Source organism: Patiria miniata, unplaced genomic scaffold, assembly GCF_015706575.1.
Source record: "Patiria miniata isolate m_02_andy unplaced genomic scaffold, ASM1570657v1 HiC_scaffold_3, whole genome shotgun sequence".
Taxonomy (NCBI): Eukaryota; Metazoa; Echinodermata; class Asteroidea; order Valvatida; family Asterinidae; genus Patiria; species Patiria miniata.
Genome location: NW_024037069.1, coordinates 3,381,558 through 3,397,578, shown reverse-complemented (window position 1 = coordinate 3,397,578; position 16,021 = coordinate 3,381,558). Strand labels below are relative to the sequence as shown.

General features: G+C 41.2%; 1 protein-coding gene across 1 annotated transcript in view; it reads left to right on the top strand.

The window, feature by feature from the left end:
- The first annotated feature begins 3,596 nt into the window (after positions 1-3,596).
- The window catches only part of LOC119738053 (prodigiosin synthesizing transferase PigC-like), a 33,485-nt gene continuing 21,060 nt past the window's right edge, over positions 3,597-16,021 (top strand). The window contains exons 1-12 of the mRNA XM_038212779.1: positions 3,597-4,049; positions 8,699-8,958; positions 9,888-9,956; positions 11,550-11,663; positions 13,358-13,470; positions 13,976-14,031; positions 14,138-14,190; positions 14,389-14,522; positions 14,654-14,801; positions 15,144-15,205; positions 15,498-15,640; positions 15,844-15,900. Of these exons, the coding sequence (XP_038068707.1) occupies positions 3,759-4,049; positions 8,699-8,958; positions 9,888-9,956; positions 11,550-11,663; positions 13,358-13,470; positions 13,976-14,031; positions 14,138-14,190; positions 14,389-14,522; positions 14,654-14,801; positions 15,144-15,205; positions 15,498-15,640; positions 15,844-15,900 (1,500 nt within the window). The 5' untranslated portion in view covers positions 3,597-3,758. The remainder of the gene's footprint in view (positions 4,050-8,698; positions 8,959-9,887; positions 9,957-11,549; positions 11,664-13,357; positions 13,471-13,975; positions 14,032-14,137; positions 14,191-14,388; positions 14,523-14,653; positions 14,802-15,143; positions 15,206-15,497; positions 15,641-15,843; positions 15,901-16,021) is intronic.

Sequence of the window (16,021 nt, the reverse complement as noted above, 5' to 3'; positions counted from 1 at the left end):
CGCTATTGCACAAAGCAACATACCACTCGCTTGGTACGCCATTTTGAAAATCAAAGCCAGGCAAACAACCAAACAAATTTCTAATGTTTTAATTTCTAATTTCTTTGTTCTCGTGTACTAAAGTTTTCGAGTTTGAAAGTGTACTTTCAAAATGCTCCTTTTTTAACCAGAATTAATTTCGTGGGCTGCAATTCGGGCTTAAAATCCCTTACATACAAATACTTCAATTCGCGACGAATCAACACACCTTGGGAATCCTTTTTAAATAGAGCCTAAAAGTACGCCATTTTGTCTTTGAGCTTCCGGACCCCCGCGACCTTTCTATGGGCATTTTACACGGGGTTGCCCTTTCTATTGCTATCATATTTGACAGAATGATTTCAAACCGTATTTTCATCACAAGAAAAATGTTGGAATTTTATCTCTGCGTTCCACAACAACAAAAATGATGAGAAATCAGATGGACATGGGTAAAAAACAAATTGTACATTCGACCTTTCTCATCCGGATTTTCGTACCTAGTTCTCGTTGCTCGTCCACGTTTGTTTTCACATCGCGTACTTCCGTGAGAACGATCATGCTAACGATCCGAAGATTTGCACCTATCTACATATCCTATGAATTATCATTTTGGTCGGGCTTGCTTGAATATGATCATTTGTTATCAACTTTCTTGATGGGGGGAGTCGGGTAGGTGTGGAGGGAGTCAGGTTGATGTAGTGGTACTTTCCTCGCCTTCCACCGCTATTCGAGTGCCCGCCTTTGAATTCCGCCTTGGCCAATATGTGGATTGGGCTTTCAGTTTCTGCCTGATTCCGTGGGTTTTCCCCAGAATATGCTTCTGGGCTTTTCCTGTCGCATCGAAAACTGTAATATCCTCACACTGTCTTCTCTTTACTGGGACTCATGCGAGATCAGTGGATTCTACTGAATGGGCTACCCAAGTACCCAGTTAAAAAAAATAAAAAAATAAGAAAACAACGGTCATTGTAGATTTAATTGTTTGTAAAATAAAAAAAATTGTCCTTCTAGTTAATTCTTAGTTCTAGTTAAAGTGTGTGTCCCATGAGACATTTTAGGTCAAATATTAAAAAAAATGTTTAGCGTCCTGCCAAAATGGCTGCTCGACCGGCTATCTTTTCAAGATGGCCGCCATCTTCTTTTTTAAATGGCTGCCACTTGGACTCAGGAATGACATACCAGCTATATATGGGCTAGATGCAACAGACAAGAGGCCAAAATGATGTCACTGAGTGTTACAAATTCGTCATTTTTTTCGTTAAAAAAAAAAGAAAAAAAAAAAAAAAGGAGGCGGCCTCCAAAAAGGAGGCAGGCGAGGACGCTCAACATCTTTTTATTTGGCCTTAGTCTCCTATTTTAGTTTCAGTTTTAACCCTATGATCGCCGCAAAATTATTATTTTTTTTTTTATAATCTTTGTACGAGTGCTCCGAGTTCCACTAGCCCACATGTATTTTAGATTTTCGCAAATGAGAGTCCAAATGTTGGCACGATATTTCTCTTTCATGTCATGCGATTTTTCAGTCTCCATAAATTGAGATGCTAGTAACAATTTTTACAATTGCCTTTTCCGGGGGTGATTTTCTTAAGAAATCAATATACCAAAATAACTTTTAAAACTCCAACTTTTACGCGCTAATTTTCTTAATCGACCGGCCCAGTAGCGCCCCACCTTGTACCAGGGGTCAATTGTCATGCTCTATAGTGGAATACAATAGCATATGATTTTGCAGTTGGTGTAGGCCCCGATGTGTATGGGCAATAGGTAGTACGCATGAAATAACACGTACGTAGTTTCTGTATGACTCTGAAAAGACAAACTAAAAACCTCCGTTCCCTTATACATACAAGTTGTATACCCGTTGAAACGTTACATCCATCAAAATGGATGCCTTCATTTGGTTATCTACCCTTGTCGTGATTCTTCTCGCTGTAATATACTTCGCCGTGAAACTATCGGCGGGATCCCCGGGGCTACCGCCCCGCGATGCAAGCCACACCATACCAGGGCCTTGGTACACTTTTAAATTCTACCTGGTCCGTGTGTTGCTGATGATCAGACGGCGAAACTTGTTGCACACCTTGGAAATCCCTTTCAAATAGAGCCTAAAAGTTCGCCATTTTGTCTTTGAGCTTCCGGACCCCCGCGACCTTTCTGTGGGCATTTTACACGGGGTTGCCCTTTTTTTGCTATCATATTTGACAGAATGATATCAAACCGTATTTTCATCACAAGAAAAATGTTGGAATTTTATCTCGGCGTTCCACAACACCAAAAATGATGAGAAATCAGATGGACATGGGTAAACAACAAATTGTACATGCGACCTTTTACATCCGGTTTTTCGTACCAAGTTCTTGTTGCTCGTCCACGTTTGTTTTCACATCGCGTACTTCCGTGACAACGATCATGCTAACGATCCGAAGATTTGCACCTATCTACATATCCTATGAATTATTATTTTGGTCGGAATTGCTTGAATATGATCATTTGTTATCAACTTTCTTGATGGGGGGAGTCGGGTAGGTGTGGAGGGAGTCAGGTTGATGTAGTGGTACTTTCCTCGCCTTCCACCGCTATTCGAGTGACCCGCCTTTGAATTCCGCCTTGGCCAATATGTGGATTGGGCTTTCAGTTTCTGCCTGATTCCGTGGGTTTTCCCCAGAATATGCTTCTGGGCTTTTCCTGTCGCATCGAAAACTGTAATATCCTCACACTGTCTTCTCTTTACTGGGACTCATGCGAGATCAGTGGATTCTACTGAATGGGCTACCCAAGTACCCAGTTAAAAAAAATAAAAAAATTAAGAAAACAACGGTCATTGTAGATTTTATTGTTTGTAAAATAAAAAATTGTCCTTCTAGTTAATTCTTAGTTCTAGTTAAAGTGTGTGTCCCATGAGACATTTGAGGTCAAATATTAAAAAAAAATGTTTAGCGTCCTGCCAAAATGGCTGCTCGACCGGCTATCTTGTCAAGATGGCCGCCATCTTCTTTTTTAAATGGCTGCCACTTGGACTCGGGAATGACATACCAGCTATATATGGGCTAGATGCAACAGACAAGAGGCCAAAATGATGTCACTGAGTGATACAAATTCGTCATTTTTTTCGTTAAAAAAAAAGAAACAAAAAAAAAAAGGAGGCGGCCTCCAAAAAGGAGGCAGGCGAGGACGCTCAACATCTTTTTATTTGGCCTTAGTCTCCTATTTTAGTTTCAGTTTTAACCCTATGATCGCCGCAAAATTATTTATTTTTTTTTTTATATAATCTTTGTACAAGTGCTCCGAGTTCCACTAGCCCACATGTATTTTAGATTTTCGCAAATGAGAGTCCAGATGTTGGCACGATATTTCTCTTTCATGTCATGCGATTTTTCAGTCTCCATAAATTGAGATGCTAGTAACAATTTTACAATTGCCTTTTCCGGGGGTGATTTTCTTAGGAAATCAATATACCAACATAACTTTTAAAACTCCAACTTTTACGCGCTAATTTTCTTAATCGACCGGCCCAGTAGCGCCCCACCTTGTACAAGGGGTCAATTTTCATGCTCTATGGTGGAATACAATAGCGTATGATTTTGCAGTTTGTGTAGGCCCCGATGTGTATGGACAATCGGCAGTACGCATGAAATAACACGTACGTAGTTCTGTATGACTCTGAAAAGAAAAACTAAAAACCTCCGTTCCCTTATACATAGAAGTTGTATACCCGTTGAAACTTTACATCCATCAAAATGGATGCCTTCATTTGGTTATCTACCCTTGGTGTGATTCTTCTCGCTGTAATATACTTCGCCGTGAAACTATCAGCGGGATCCCCGGGGCTACCGCCCCGCGATGCAAGCCACACCATACCATGGCCTTGGTACACTTTTAAATTCTACCTGGTCCGTGTGTTGCTGATGATCAGACGGCGAAAGTTGTTGCATATTCGCAGAAGGGCCGAGGACTATAAAGCTATGCTAAAGGATTTTCGCGAGCTGGCCACGTTCGACTGCTCAACTGACACCGATCTCACTCCTCACGTAAGTTTGTGAAATACCCAAATAAAAATTGGCCTACACTCTTCCTTCAAGTAGAAAAAAAAATAGAATCCATTATGATTGTCAAAACGTGTTTTCAATGTATGAAAGATATATCACTTCAATTTAAGCTGTATTGTGAGAGTAGTGTATAGGCTTGAATTCCATATATCTAATAACAAACTTCTCTCCATGTTGTGGTAAAGTTGTTAGGTGGTAAAGTGACACCACAGTGTGAAATTATGTCGTCCTTGCATGTACCCACTGTAGCCAAACCGTGAACTGGCTCAGACTACAGGCCTAGTGCTGTTCAAGCTAATTCGCGTTTGGATGATTTCATACACTCAACCAAAAAAGAAAGTCTCCCCTTTTGTCTAACTCAAAAACTACTGATCACCTCTCGTTCAAATAACGACTAATCAGTACAGAAGTTCCTTAGCAATCCAGCCATACTCTTTATTTTGCCCGAAACAGTGATAATGAGTACGAATTTATGCAATTTATGACAAATGATACTGAAAACAGTGGCACCTTTGTGTACGTGCAAGTTGTGGTTCACACTCCCTTGCACGTATACACAAGTGTTACTTTTTTTCGGTACCACTAAAAAGTTAATAAATTGCTTAATATTGTACACATTATTACTATTTTGGGCCAAACAAAGAGTGGGGCTGGATTGCTAAGGAATGTCTGCACTGATCAGTCGTAAGTTGAGCAACATGTGCCCAGTAGATTTTGAGTTAGACAAAAAAAGTATAAAGGGGGACTTTCTTTTTGGTTGAGTGCGTAAGCTAGGCGTCCATTTTTAATTCCACCTCACGCTATAATGGCTTCACGGCTCCAGAGATCACGTGAGATAGCCCTTACCAGCCAGCAGTCGGATCATTGTGCAAGCTAGCCAGCTGCTAAACGGACGTATATATCCGTCAGAATTATTACATAATCCAATGTTTGTGTTCGGTGCTTTATTTTGCTCTACTTATACAGCATTACATATCTTAGTAAATCCTCATTCATGTAATCATGGTGGAACTTTCGTTGAAAGTGTACGGGGGTTGAAAAGTTTGTCCGACTTGTCACCACATCCAACGCCTTCACGACAACAGAGGTCATCTGATACATGAGAGTAATCTCCCAAAGAGCCTTTAGGAAGTGACTACATGTATAGCTCAATAGCTATGCCTGAACTCCAAAATTGGAGGTTCGAATGGGGGGGGGGGGGGGGGGACTGGACACCATATTCCCATGGTGGCGCTGTTCCAAACCTATATCATGATTAATGTTCGACAATAACCGGGGAGTAACACAATCTTAAGTACGGGTTGTCGGAACTTAGGGGTGTCGGAACATAGAGCAGTCACCACTGATACACGCAGCCTTGCCTTCAAGGCTAAGCCGCTAGCCGAGGTGACTTGATTATATACAGGGTGAGTAAAAAAAGAAGTCCATTTGCATAAGTCCTTGTCTCCCACAAAAACGGGAAAGGTTACCAGTTTTTTTCTCTTCAGCTAACATTTGATCCGGGTATTGACACACTCGGTACATGTTTCACTGATATTCAGCCATGCATGCAAACTTGAAGGATACAGGCCTTTCTTTGTGACTCCCCAAAACACTATCACACAATGCTTCCTCCCTTGAGGGAAATATATATTGATTTAACAGCAAGCAAACTGCAAGACAGAACGTTTCACAGTAGCCATGGCGAGGCCACAGGTTTCTGCCGTCTCAAAAGGGCCTTGATGGTCAGAAAGTTTTATGGAAAAGGTAGCGTACAAGACACGATCGATAGGTCAATTTGAAGAACACCTTCGAGAGGTACGGCAGCCTATTAACGTTCGTACAGCGCAGAAACGTTGTAAAATACGGACAAAATGGCTGCGCGCAAGCGAGAACCTGGACAAGGGCCCCCAAGATCGCCAGATCTTACCCATTTTAGTCTGTTTACTTTGGGGTACCTCAAGGACCGGTGTACCGCATTGTGCCAACACCCTGCAGGAATTTCGCCAACAAAATGAAATCCAAGCCCTCATATGAAGCAGAAAAACAACGATGGTCTTTAACTCAGTTTCAAGTTAAATAAATGTCCCTTAAAGGATGTCCTGTTCTGTTATTTCTTTTATTGCCTTCATTGCCCAGATGCCCATTGTTGCCATTTTGTTGATAGCAAAAGGCCTATTCTGAACATTGTGTTGGTATAGTGTTTTGGGGTAGTCACTTAGAAAGTCCTGTGTCCTTTTTTTATGCAACATGGTCTTTTGGTCACAACATTTTGTGCACAAGTCTATGGGGATGTCTCCCAAATGTCCAATCCAGGGTAATTATTATAGGTTTTCCTGTCCAATTTTGCACTTAGTGCATGCAAGAGTATAAATAGTTTATTCAATTTTGCTGTAGGGCAATCAAAAATTCAAAGTAGTCATTCAAAATCGCCATAGGGCAGTCAAAAAAGAAAAACAGTCATTCAGAATCACCATACGGCAGCCAAAAATTCATAATGGGCATTCAGATTCGCCATAGAGCAATCAAAAGTGTAAAAACAGCATTCAGATTCGCCATAGTGCATTCAAGTTACCACGGAAGGACACGTGACTAAAGATAGAGCTTTCAATTTCGCTATAGGGTATTCACGTTCATAACTAGTGCATTCAATTTAGCACTGTATTTTCATGACTTGTATACAGTAATACATATTCAAATATTCTTTGCGCGTTTTTCCCAACCTGCAATATGTGTGCCACCAATGACCAATCAAAAAACTTCACTGGACAATTTACATTATTTTTTACAGATGCCTGGGCATCGACAGTTGTATTTGTTTTGTCTCCTAGAGGTAAAATGTAAATTATAGAAGCATTGGCCTGCTTATTGAGCAAGTTATTTTGTTCCTCACCAGCTTGTATATATATTTCTTTCATCTCCTTTGGTAATGCATTCTTTGCATTTCACCTTTTGCTTTCCACATATAATTATCAGCAGCTTGAGAATTTACATTGGCAGACATTACGCAATTAACATCAATGGCTGAAAAAATGACTGAGTTTTGAGCTTTGAACTTTAACATGTAAATTTCCTACCAAAGATCAGTAAATATAACCATCTGCAGTTGCGATATCATATTTGGTATATACATTTAGTTATAATTATGTTTTAAAAAGATTAAAAACGTTCAACAAAGAATTATTATAAGGGAAGAAAACCGTAATCAATGTCTTAAGTTGTGATGAAAGATTGTTTAAATGATTAAAATCATATGAAAACAGATACAAGATAAAAAACACAAAAAGTACATATATATATGCAATATGAAAGAAGAAAATCATGATATTGTATACATGCTATGATTTATGTCTCTAGTCAATGCATATATATAATTAAAGAGATGGTGCAAATGACCACAAGAAAATATACATTAAGAAGGAACATTTACAAAGATTAAACCAAAAACATATGAATTAACAGAGGGAAATGTAAGGACATTTTCCCTCTGTTGATTCATATGCCTTTGGGCCATCCGATAAATATGATTTGTATTCGGCGACTTAATACAGACAAAGCAAGCTCATAAAGTGGAAGAAGACATAAACATGGGAAAGCTATAAAAAAAAAATAGAACAAAAATTACATGTGCTAAATTGGATGCACAAATTGTATAATTGGATGCCCTATGGCGAAATAGAATGCTCCAACTTAGCTCGAGGGGGTTTCAAGGGCGAGCTTGGTTGCACTATGTACGAATTCGTATGCCGATTGGCGAATTTGGTTGCCCTAACGCGATTATGAATGCCAATTAGCCATTTTGGCTGCACTGTAGCGAATTTGAATGCCGATTGGCCATTTCGGCTGCCCCATAGCGAATTTGAATGCCGATTGGTGATTTTGGCTGTCCTATCCGCGAAATTGAATGACCTATTTATACTTTCTCATGCACTATGTGCGAAATTGAATGACCTATCGTTACTTTTGCATGCACTAAGTGCGAAATTGGACGGGAAAACCTATATTATAGGTAATTATAACTGATAGAAAATGTCTGAACGACGTTAGCTTAGAGCCCCCTTTTTTTTAGCTCTTGCAGGAGTTTTTATGCCACTTGGTGGTCGGTTGGTCGGTTAGTCTATTATGTCCCCGAAAACTGGCTAAAAATAATTGACTCTTTGACCAAATGCCATGCAAAATGCACTCTTGCAGAAGGCTTTTGGAACAGCCATTTTGATTCAACGGCCGATGCGCATGCGTGTTTATTTTGCATAATATTATGTCTGTCCCCAAAATTGATCAAAATAAGGCCCATAAGTTTCCCACAAAATAGAACTATCAAATTATTGGCTGAATTAAAAAAAAACAAGCCAAATCTATTAAATACCTAACAAAATTGTTTGTGTTTGTAACAGTTCGAAGTGCGTATTAAAAGTTTGTAAATGGAGGCAGAATATGCGTAATGTTGTAGGCACGTGGTATTTTTCACAGCATCGCTATAAATCTAGGTATACATCTGAGTATGGTGTTTCATTATGTGCCATCGGCGTCGCATTTTTTGGGCGTCGTATTTTAAGCTCTGGCAGGGATCATTTTGATAGATTTCCTGCAAGGCTTTCATGCGAGACGGCCAGAGCTTATTGTGCACTCGCATGCACTTGTTTCGGTTCTAGGGTAACAACTCGTTCTATGTGAACGGTTCGGACCAGACGGGTGCAACGCGCCTGGTCGCTTGCGTGGCTAACAGGCCGGAAGGCCGCCGTGATGTGTGGTTCCTACTCCGTCTACCGGGCCTTGGGGATCTGGTGCTCCCTCAACACCCACACTGTGTGGTGGACAATATTCATGGGAGTGGATTCAGCGCTGCAGGGCTTAGTTTCACGGTGACTGACCCATTAAAGATCTGGAGGATCAGCTTCAATGGTCTCTGCCGGTACGTAAAAAAAAAACCAACGACGCCTACAATATAAAAAGTGACTCACGTCAAGCACGTGAATTCGGGCCATTTACAATGCAATGCGCCACCAAGAGTTTACTAATGAGACTTCATTTTTACCAGTGCATTGTGGGAGATGGTCGACAAATTCGTAGCGCGGGACATTTGAAATTGTTAGTTTTTCCAGTCAGTATTTTCGTAAGTGTCGAGTATAATTGGCCTTTTTTTCCCCTTGTATCCATATGGTGTTTTTTTTTTGTAAGGCGGCAGAATGCTTTGGCCCAATTTATAACAAATTAGCTCAGGTTGACACTCATTCAAATGAGTCGTGTTTTGTCGACCGTAAACTTAAAAAGTTGGCTCTCCACGGCAAACTCTTGGTGGCGCACTACATTGTGAATCGCCCGAATCGAACAAGTTCATGCATGTGAAGTTTCAACTTAGGATGAAACATACACATGCACCTGAGGTTGAGCCGACTGTCACCCCGTGTGCTTCAGGTATACCATGTGATACATAACTGGCAACTTCCTAACAACTCATGCACTTCAAGGTGAGCTTCACATTTGTGTTGTTGCAAATATAACCTCAACTGCCTCAGTTTCATTTCAAGACCCTCAAGCGTTCATGATTTTGAGAATTTAGGCCTACGAATCGAACACATTGTCAAAACTATAAATGGTTGGTACTTTCTACCTTCGTGACTACAAGAGACGGGTGACAGACTCTGACAATGCATCGAGAAATATTATGGTGCCTATTAAATTATCCAATTTATTCATGCTGATTGTAACTGAAACTAGTGTATCTAAAACTCAAACTTAAGCTCACGCCTTTTAAATTCTGATATAGACACTTTACACTCATTACGTTTAAGATCATGTCAAACTGTGTCAAATTTTTCCAAATGTCCTTTTTTTTTCCAGCATGGGCAAAAGAAACGAGTTGGATGATGAAGACAGAAGGCCACAAGTGCATCTGAGATGCTCATTCATGTAAGTTCATCTACTGACTTACTTCCATTCCTAGTGATCTCAAATCTTCGCGTAGAAAGAAATGAGCTCGAGGTGTATCCGAACATTTGACAACTCCGGAGTACTGTACCGATTATATACCGACTGAGCTATCTCATTCCTACCCACTGATATGGCGGTCCGTCCTAACTGCCAATGGCTTTGCTCAAGGATCTCGCCAGGGGCATAACTGAGGTGAAACATCTAGGGGGCACCTGGGGTGAACCATTTTTTCAAGAGGGCACTGAAAGTTATTGAAATGCGGCTTGCCTTTTTCGTGTTTTTTTTTTACCGATAAAGGCCTACCTGCATGTATATGGACGAAAATACTTAATAATAACGATGAATTTGCTAAAGCGCCTTTTCCCAAGGATACAAAGCGCATACAAAAAAATAGAAACTTAATGCGTGAAGAGGTAAGTTTTTAAGTTCTTTCTGAACAGAGAAATGGAGATGGAGTTGTCCTGAGAACTTGTGGTAGATTATTCAAGAGCTTTGGAGCCGAGGAAGAAAAGGACATCTCGCCAGCGTGCTTTTTAGTTATTGGGCGGATAAATGATATGGCAGATGATGAACGGGTAGTGCGAGTTGGGACGTGGCGTTCCAAACAGTCAGAAATGTAGCCAGGAGTCAGGTGCATGAGTGACTTGAAGACTAGTAGAACAATTTTGAAGGTGATGCAGTTGTGTACAGGAGGCAAGTGGAGATCGTGTATTAGCGGAGTGGTATGAGTGCGAGCGGGAAGAGCAAACACAAGTCACTGCATTGTGACATGTTGTTTGATCAATAAATCTCCTGATTCTCCCGAGGTTGCGAATTTGGTACTTGATTGACACACTTGTGTGACGCCATCGCTCAGACAGTTTGTAAACATGTTTACATGCTAAACATTTTAAGCGTAACATTTTTTAGCATGAGGACGGATATATGGTATTTAGCAAGAAAATGCTTAGAATTGTGTTTACTCGCTAAACACATTTCTTTGATAGGCCTGGCAATTATCCACACACAGGCAACATAAGGCTACCTTTGTCCCAGTGCCTAAAATTGAAAACTTGGTCCCATGGTCAATCTGACCTCTCTTGGGAAATTGCTCATTACTTTGTCAAAAGATATCAGATTTGGACGTTTGATGTCTCATTTGATAGTGGAAAGGTGGCTGTATCTTTCAAACCGCCTAATCTATACTGGCTACACATTATCTGCTCCGTTCACAAGTCCCCCCTTACCGGCAAAGAAAGCACAGTTGGGGGTGACCGACCGACGCCATCTTGCCTGACTGCAATAATTTTGCCGCGACGCGCGGCCGAACCATGTACCACTACGTGTACAAAGTACAAATCCCTTGGTGTACGTACGTCACACACACAGACATGTCTGTGGTCATACACAAGGAACGGTGCGCGTCAACGTCCAGCTAAATGTCCCGCCCATGGGACGTCGTTGCTAGGTAAAAGGGCGCCTTCTTTGTTGGTGCACGAAGCCCATAAGTCTGACATTCCGTTATAAAGTGTTTGCAATTTGTTTTGAATCACAGCGTACCACTGCATTGATCTGATATCTTTTATTTTTCAGATGGAGCACGTTCACCACCTACTTTAATTTCTCCACTGACGTCAGTCCTTGTCTTCTAGCAGAAAGCATTGCCAAGGAAACGTGGACGAAGGAGTTTCTGACGAAGTGCTGCGAGTAAGTCCTTTGTTTAAAGAGGTTGTGGAATGCTCGAAGACATTCCCGTCATTTTTCGGGTATATGTAGCCTAAGGTGTGATGAAATAAAAACTACTATTGTGTCTGTCATGAAATGAGTACAAAAAGTACTTTTGAGAGCTGTTTTCAGGTCCTGTTTCGACCCGAACGTGCAATTTGTGTAAAAGTCGTCGTTGGGGGCAGCAAACAAAACATAGTAAATCGTGACGTAATAATCAAGACTCCCCTTGCAGCGTAGTATAAACGAGTCCTGTTTTAATATTGGCCACTGTTATTGTCCAAACCAGCTGTTTAATACGATAGACATGTAAAAAGTGGATCTAAGTCCAAGAGAATGAATAAAAGTTTGATATAATTATATATATTTGTACACAAAGCTATATAGAGACACTACTGTTCTGCTTGAATGACGTCACGCTTTGGCTCATGAATATGGAGATTTTCATTAGCATAAAAACTAAAATGTTGACATTTCTCCCTTTTACTGCTACAAACTACAAAGGAGGTGGACAGTCATAGTAGCATAGCAAGATAGCTGTTTTAGATGTATTTATGTCATACATATCCTTTTGCATGTTTCCTTAAAGTGGTGTTTCAAAACCAAATTCACGCCTTGTCGACTGGATTACCCTGATTAGATAGACGATAGGTGAGGAAAGTATCAAAAGAAAAAGGGTCCCCCTCCAATACTTTTTTGTCTAACTCAAAAACTACTGAGCACCTCTCGCTCAAATAACAACTAATCAGTACAAACATTTCTTAGCTATCCAGCCATGCTCTTTATTTGGCCCAAAACAGTGATAATGAGTACGAATGTATGCAATTTATGACCAATGTGACTGAAAACAGCTGCAGTTTTGTATACGTGCAAGTTGTGGTGCACACTCACCTTGCACATGCACACAAGAGCAACTTTTTTTGGTACAACTTGTCATTAATTGCATAGGTTTGTGCACATTATCACTTTCATCTTCCAAACTTCATGCCTCGCCATCCTCATGTATGCCTCGCCATTCTCATGTATGCTTGTGAGTCGTGGGTAGTGAACACCTCAAAGCTTACATCGATAGCTTTGCTACAAACTGTTACTGCATCATTTTGAAGATCAGGCAGACAGACCACATCAGCAATGACGAAATCTATGAAATGACAGGACAACAGACCCTCTCCATCACCATTTGAGAGCGGCAGCTTTGATGGCTTGGACATGCGCTGAGAAAACCAAAAGACGACCTGGTCAACCTCTACGCCCTCTACCAACCTGTCCATGCGAACCGTAGGAAAGGAAGACCTTCCTTGATGTACCCACAGTACATTGCCAGACTACTCAGTAAAGAAGAAGCTCTTACACCTAAGGAGATCCGTGAGGCCGCCCAAAATCGAGCCATTTGGAGAAACATTGTGACCGGCTGCTGCGCAGCCGACTAGCAGCAGCAGCAGCAGCAGCAGCAGCAGCAGCAGCAGCAGCAGCAGCAGCAGCAGCAGCAGCAGATTATCGCTGTTTTCGGCCAAACAAAGAGTATGGCTGGATTGCTAACTAGAGGAATCTGCGCTAATCGGTTGTAATGGGGGGGGGGGGGGGCTTTCTTTCTTCTTTTTTGGTTGAGTGTACTTCTGCGCAGAGCCGGTTCTAAGTTTACGGCAGCGTTTATTTTTGTGTCGCCTATGAACCAGGGTGTCCACGGAGCATCGCTTGCAGCAGTTTGGAGTGCTTCACGGCGTGGTACAAGTCGACGATCAAACTGAACGAGAAGTGCTCATGAGAGGCGTCCGAGATAGATCACGTGGTAATCAAACGACCAGTCAGGTCGTTCTCTGCTTAAATCTTCCCAACTTAAAGGCCTAAATAAAATCGACACGCATCCACTATCCGAACAACACGCGGATTCACATTGGCACTGAGAAAAGGTTCGGAAGCTCCTTTTAAGTTGTCACTGCAAAAGAACTGAATTACGTGTCATTGATATGAATCATAGGATACAAGGTTTTGCTATCATAATTTTGCATGTGTATATGTGACAATAATGCAGCAAAGAAGGTAAACTCTAAAAATTTATCATAATTTTGAAACTATAGCCGGATATTTACTGTCAAATCTGGCAGGAAAGTAAAATAGAAAATATTCCATGATCATACAAGATGACAGTATAAATTTAGTTATTTACCCCCCAAAACCAACAGTAAGTTAAAGCCTTCGAGTTAGGCTGCCTAGCCCTGAAACGGCCGTAACAATAATGACCGTTAAATAAAGAAGACAAACAGTGACAAATCGGTTGCGTTTATCTTCGACAGGAACCATCGATTTTTCTGATATTCACAGAGGCATCTCCATCTCTATAGTTCTGGAGGTAAGCTCTTCGACTGATTGCTGTCCATATCCACCAGACATATATTATATGTACAAAACAATACGATTCTGAATTGACTTGAATTATATATCCTTGTGCGTTCCAGGATGGAATGTGTGTGTACGTTGGAACTTCCTGCAAACGCGGATCCCCCTTAAGGTGTGGAATTCACTCAGTCTCCCTTAAACGTGAAGTATATGAAATACAAAATGCTTCTCTTCCTTATAGTTGTTAAGGCTTTTTACAATTTATGATTACAAAAATGATTGAGAATATGGGATGTGCGAAAGAGGCCTATATGCATACAGTATGTAACCAGATATTATTGACTAATTCTCATATTTACTTTGTTATCAGTTCGACATCTGGCTACGTGATTAGGGCGATTGGTGGAGTTATCCCAGTTGTGTCAACTGATCTCTCATTGGCTGATATGATGGAGAATGCTGAGGATCCGCCAATAGGATTCTCGTTTAGTGCTCAGCTTGAAAGTAGGTTTGGGCTTTATTTGTTATTTACAAAAAAAAAATGTTTTTTCTAAGTTCTGTTTCACCACTAAACCACATTGCGTATACTGCTTTTATCATAACTTGAAAGACTACGTTTGTGCTTTTCATTGCAGCCGGAAAGAAGTTGGCCGTAGACGTATACATCGAGGACTTCGTGAGCTTTAATATTGGCAGCGACTGGAGTGTGAGACAACGAGAAGGCCTGAGCCGGTTTACCGTCGACGGTGTGCAGGGGCGGGGCGTGTGCCAACTGACGAGAAGGTTGGTGGTTTGATGAAGTCTACGGTAGCTATAAAACTACCTCATCCATAATGATACCTTGAAAACCTCTCTTGATCGCGCAGTCAGTTACTGGTAAAACCAAACCAATGCTATTTTTATCTTGAATATACAGTCGACGGCAGTGTATACCTCCAACTTCACGCCCACTGACTCCACCCCCTACCCCACCCCAACCCCACTCCCACCTACCCCTAAATAAAACAAAAGGAAGCAAGACACTAAAATCAAGCTGTTTAAGAGTTACCTTAAAAGTGAACAAACTCGATGGCAACGAGTACAGTTTTTTTTCTTAATATAAAATGTCTATGTGTCTTGCTGCAGATCGGATGAGGATTGCCCAGTCCCGTCAATGAAAGCACAGCCACGCCTCTACAGAGACCCAGGTATTTTTTTCACGGTGGGATGCAACCGTTTGGATTCTGTATATTGGGAAAGATATAATTTTCACGTTTAGGCTTATTTCAATGTATAATAATCAGTTAGTGGTCGGTAAAGAAAACTTGCGAAGATACAAACAGGCTATATCCGTTCTTCTTGTCGATGTCTGCAAGGTTTTAGGTCGCTACCTTTCTTTATAGAGGAATGAATTGGGGTTTTCGGTCTTTGGACGGTGGTGCTGCTGCACTTGGACGAAAAGCTGATTGGTATATGATATTTGTATTTTGAAATTGACAGCTATCGTGCCGGATTCAGAGGTCAGTTCGTATCTTTTGCCGTTGGAGGCGCCCTCATGCCAGTCCTCTATGCTAGCAGGTGGAAAAGGATCCCAACTTGCCAAACTGACGTCACTGCAGGGACACCTTCCACCTGAGTTTCAGGTAGGCAATTAATTAAAGCAGCTGCCTCGCCTACCAATTTTGGGGGTGCCACACCGCCCTCGTTCGTTAAACATTGACTATGGGCTTGATTCTGCGCACTCGCCGCGGATCTGGGGGTTCCCATAAAAAAGTACCAACATTCTTATTCTTCTCATGTGATTTCTGGATATTAAACGTCTTGACTTGTTATTTCGAATTAACAGTTTGAAGTGCCTCGAGGGTTCGTCATTACGACGTCAGCCTTACAGAGCCACGTTGAGGTACGTGTAGTACGTATGTTTTCACGTTGCATATAGGCTTTTGAAAATTTGTGGAAACGTTTATGTGTGAGTTTCTTACTTTGTTGCATAACGTTCAGTGTGTGTCCTTGCTAAAAATAAA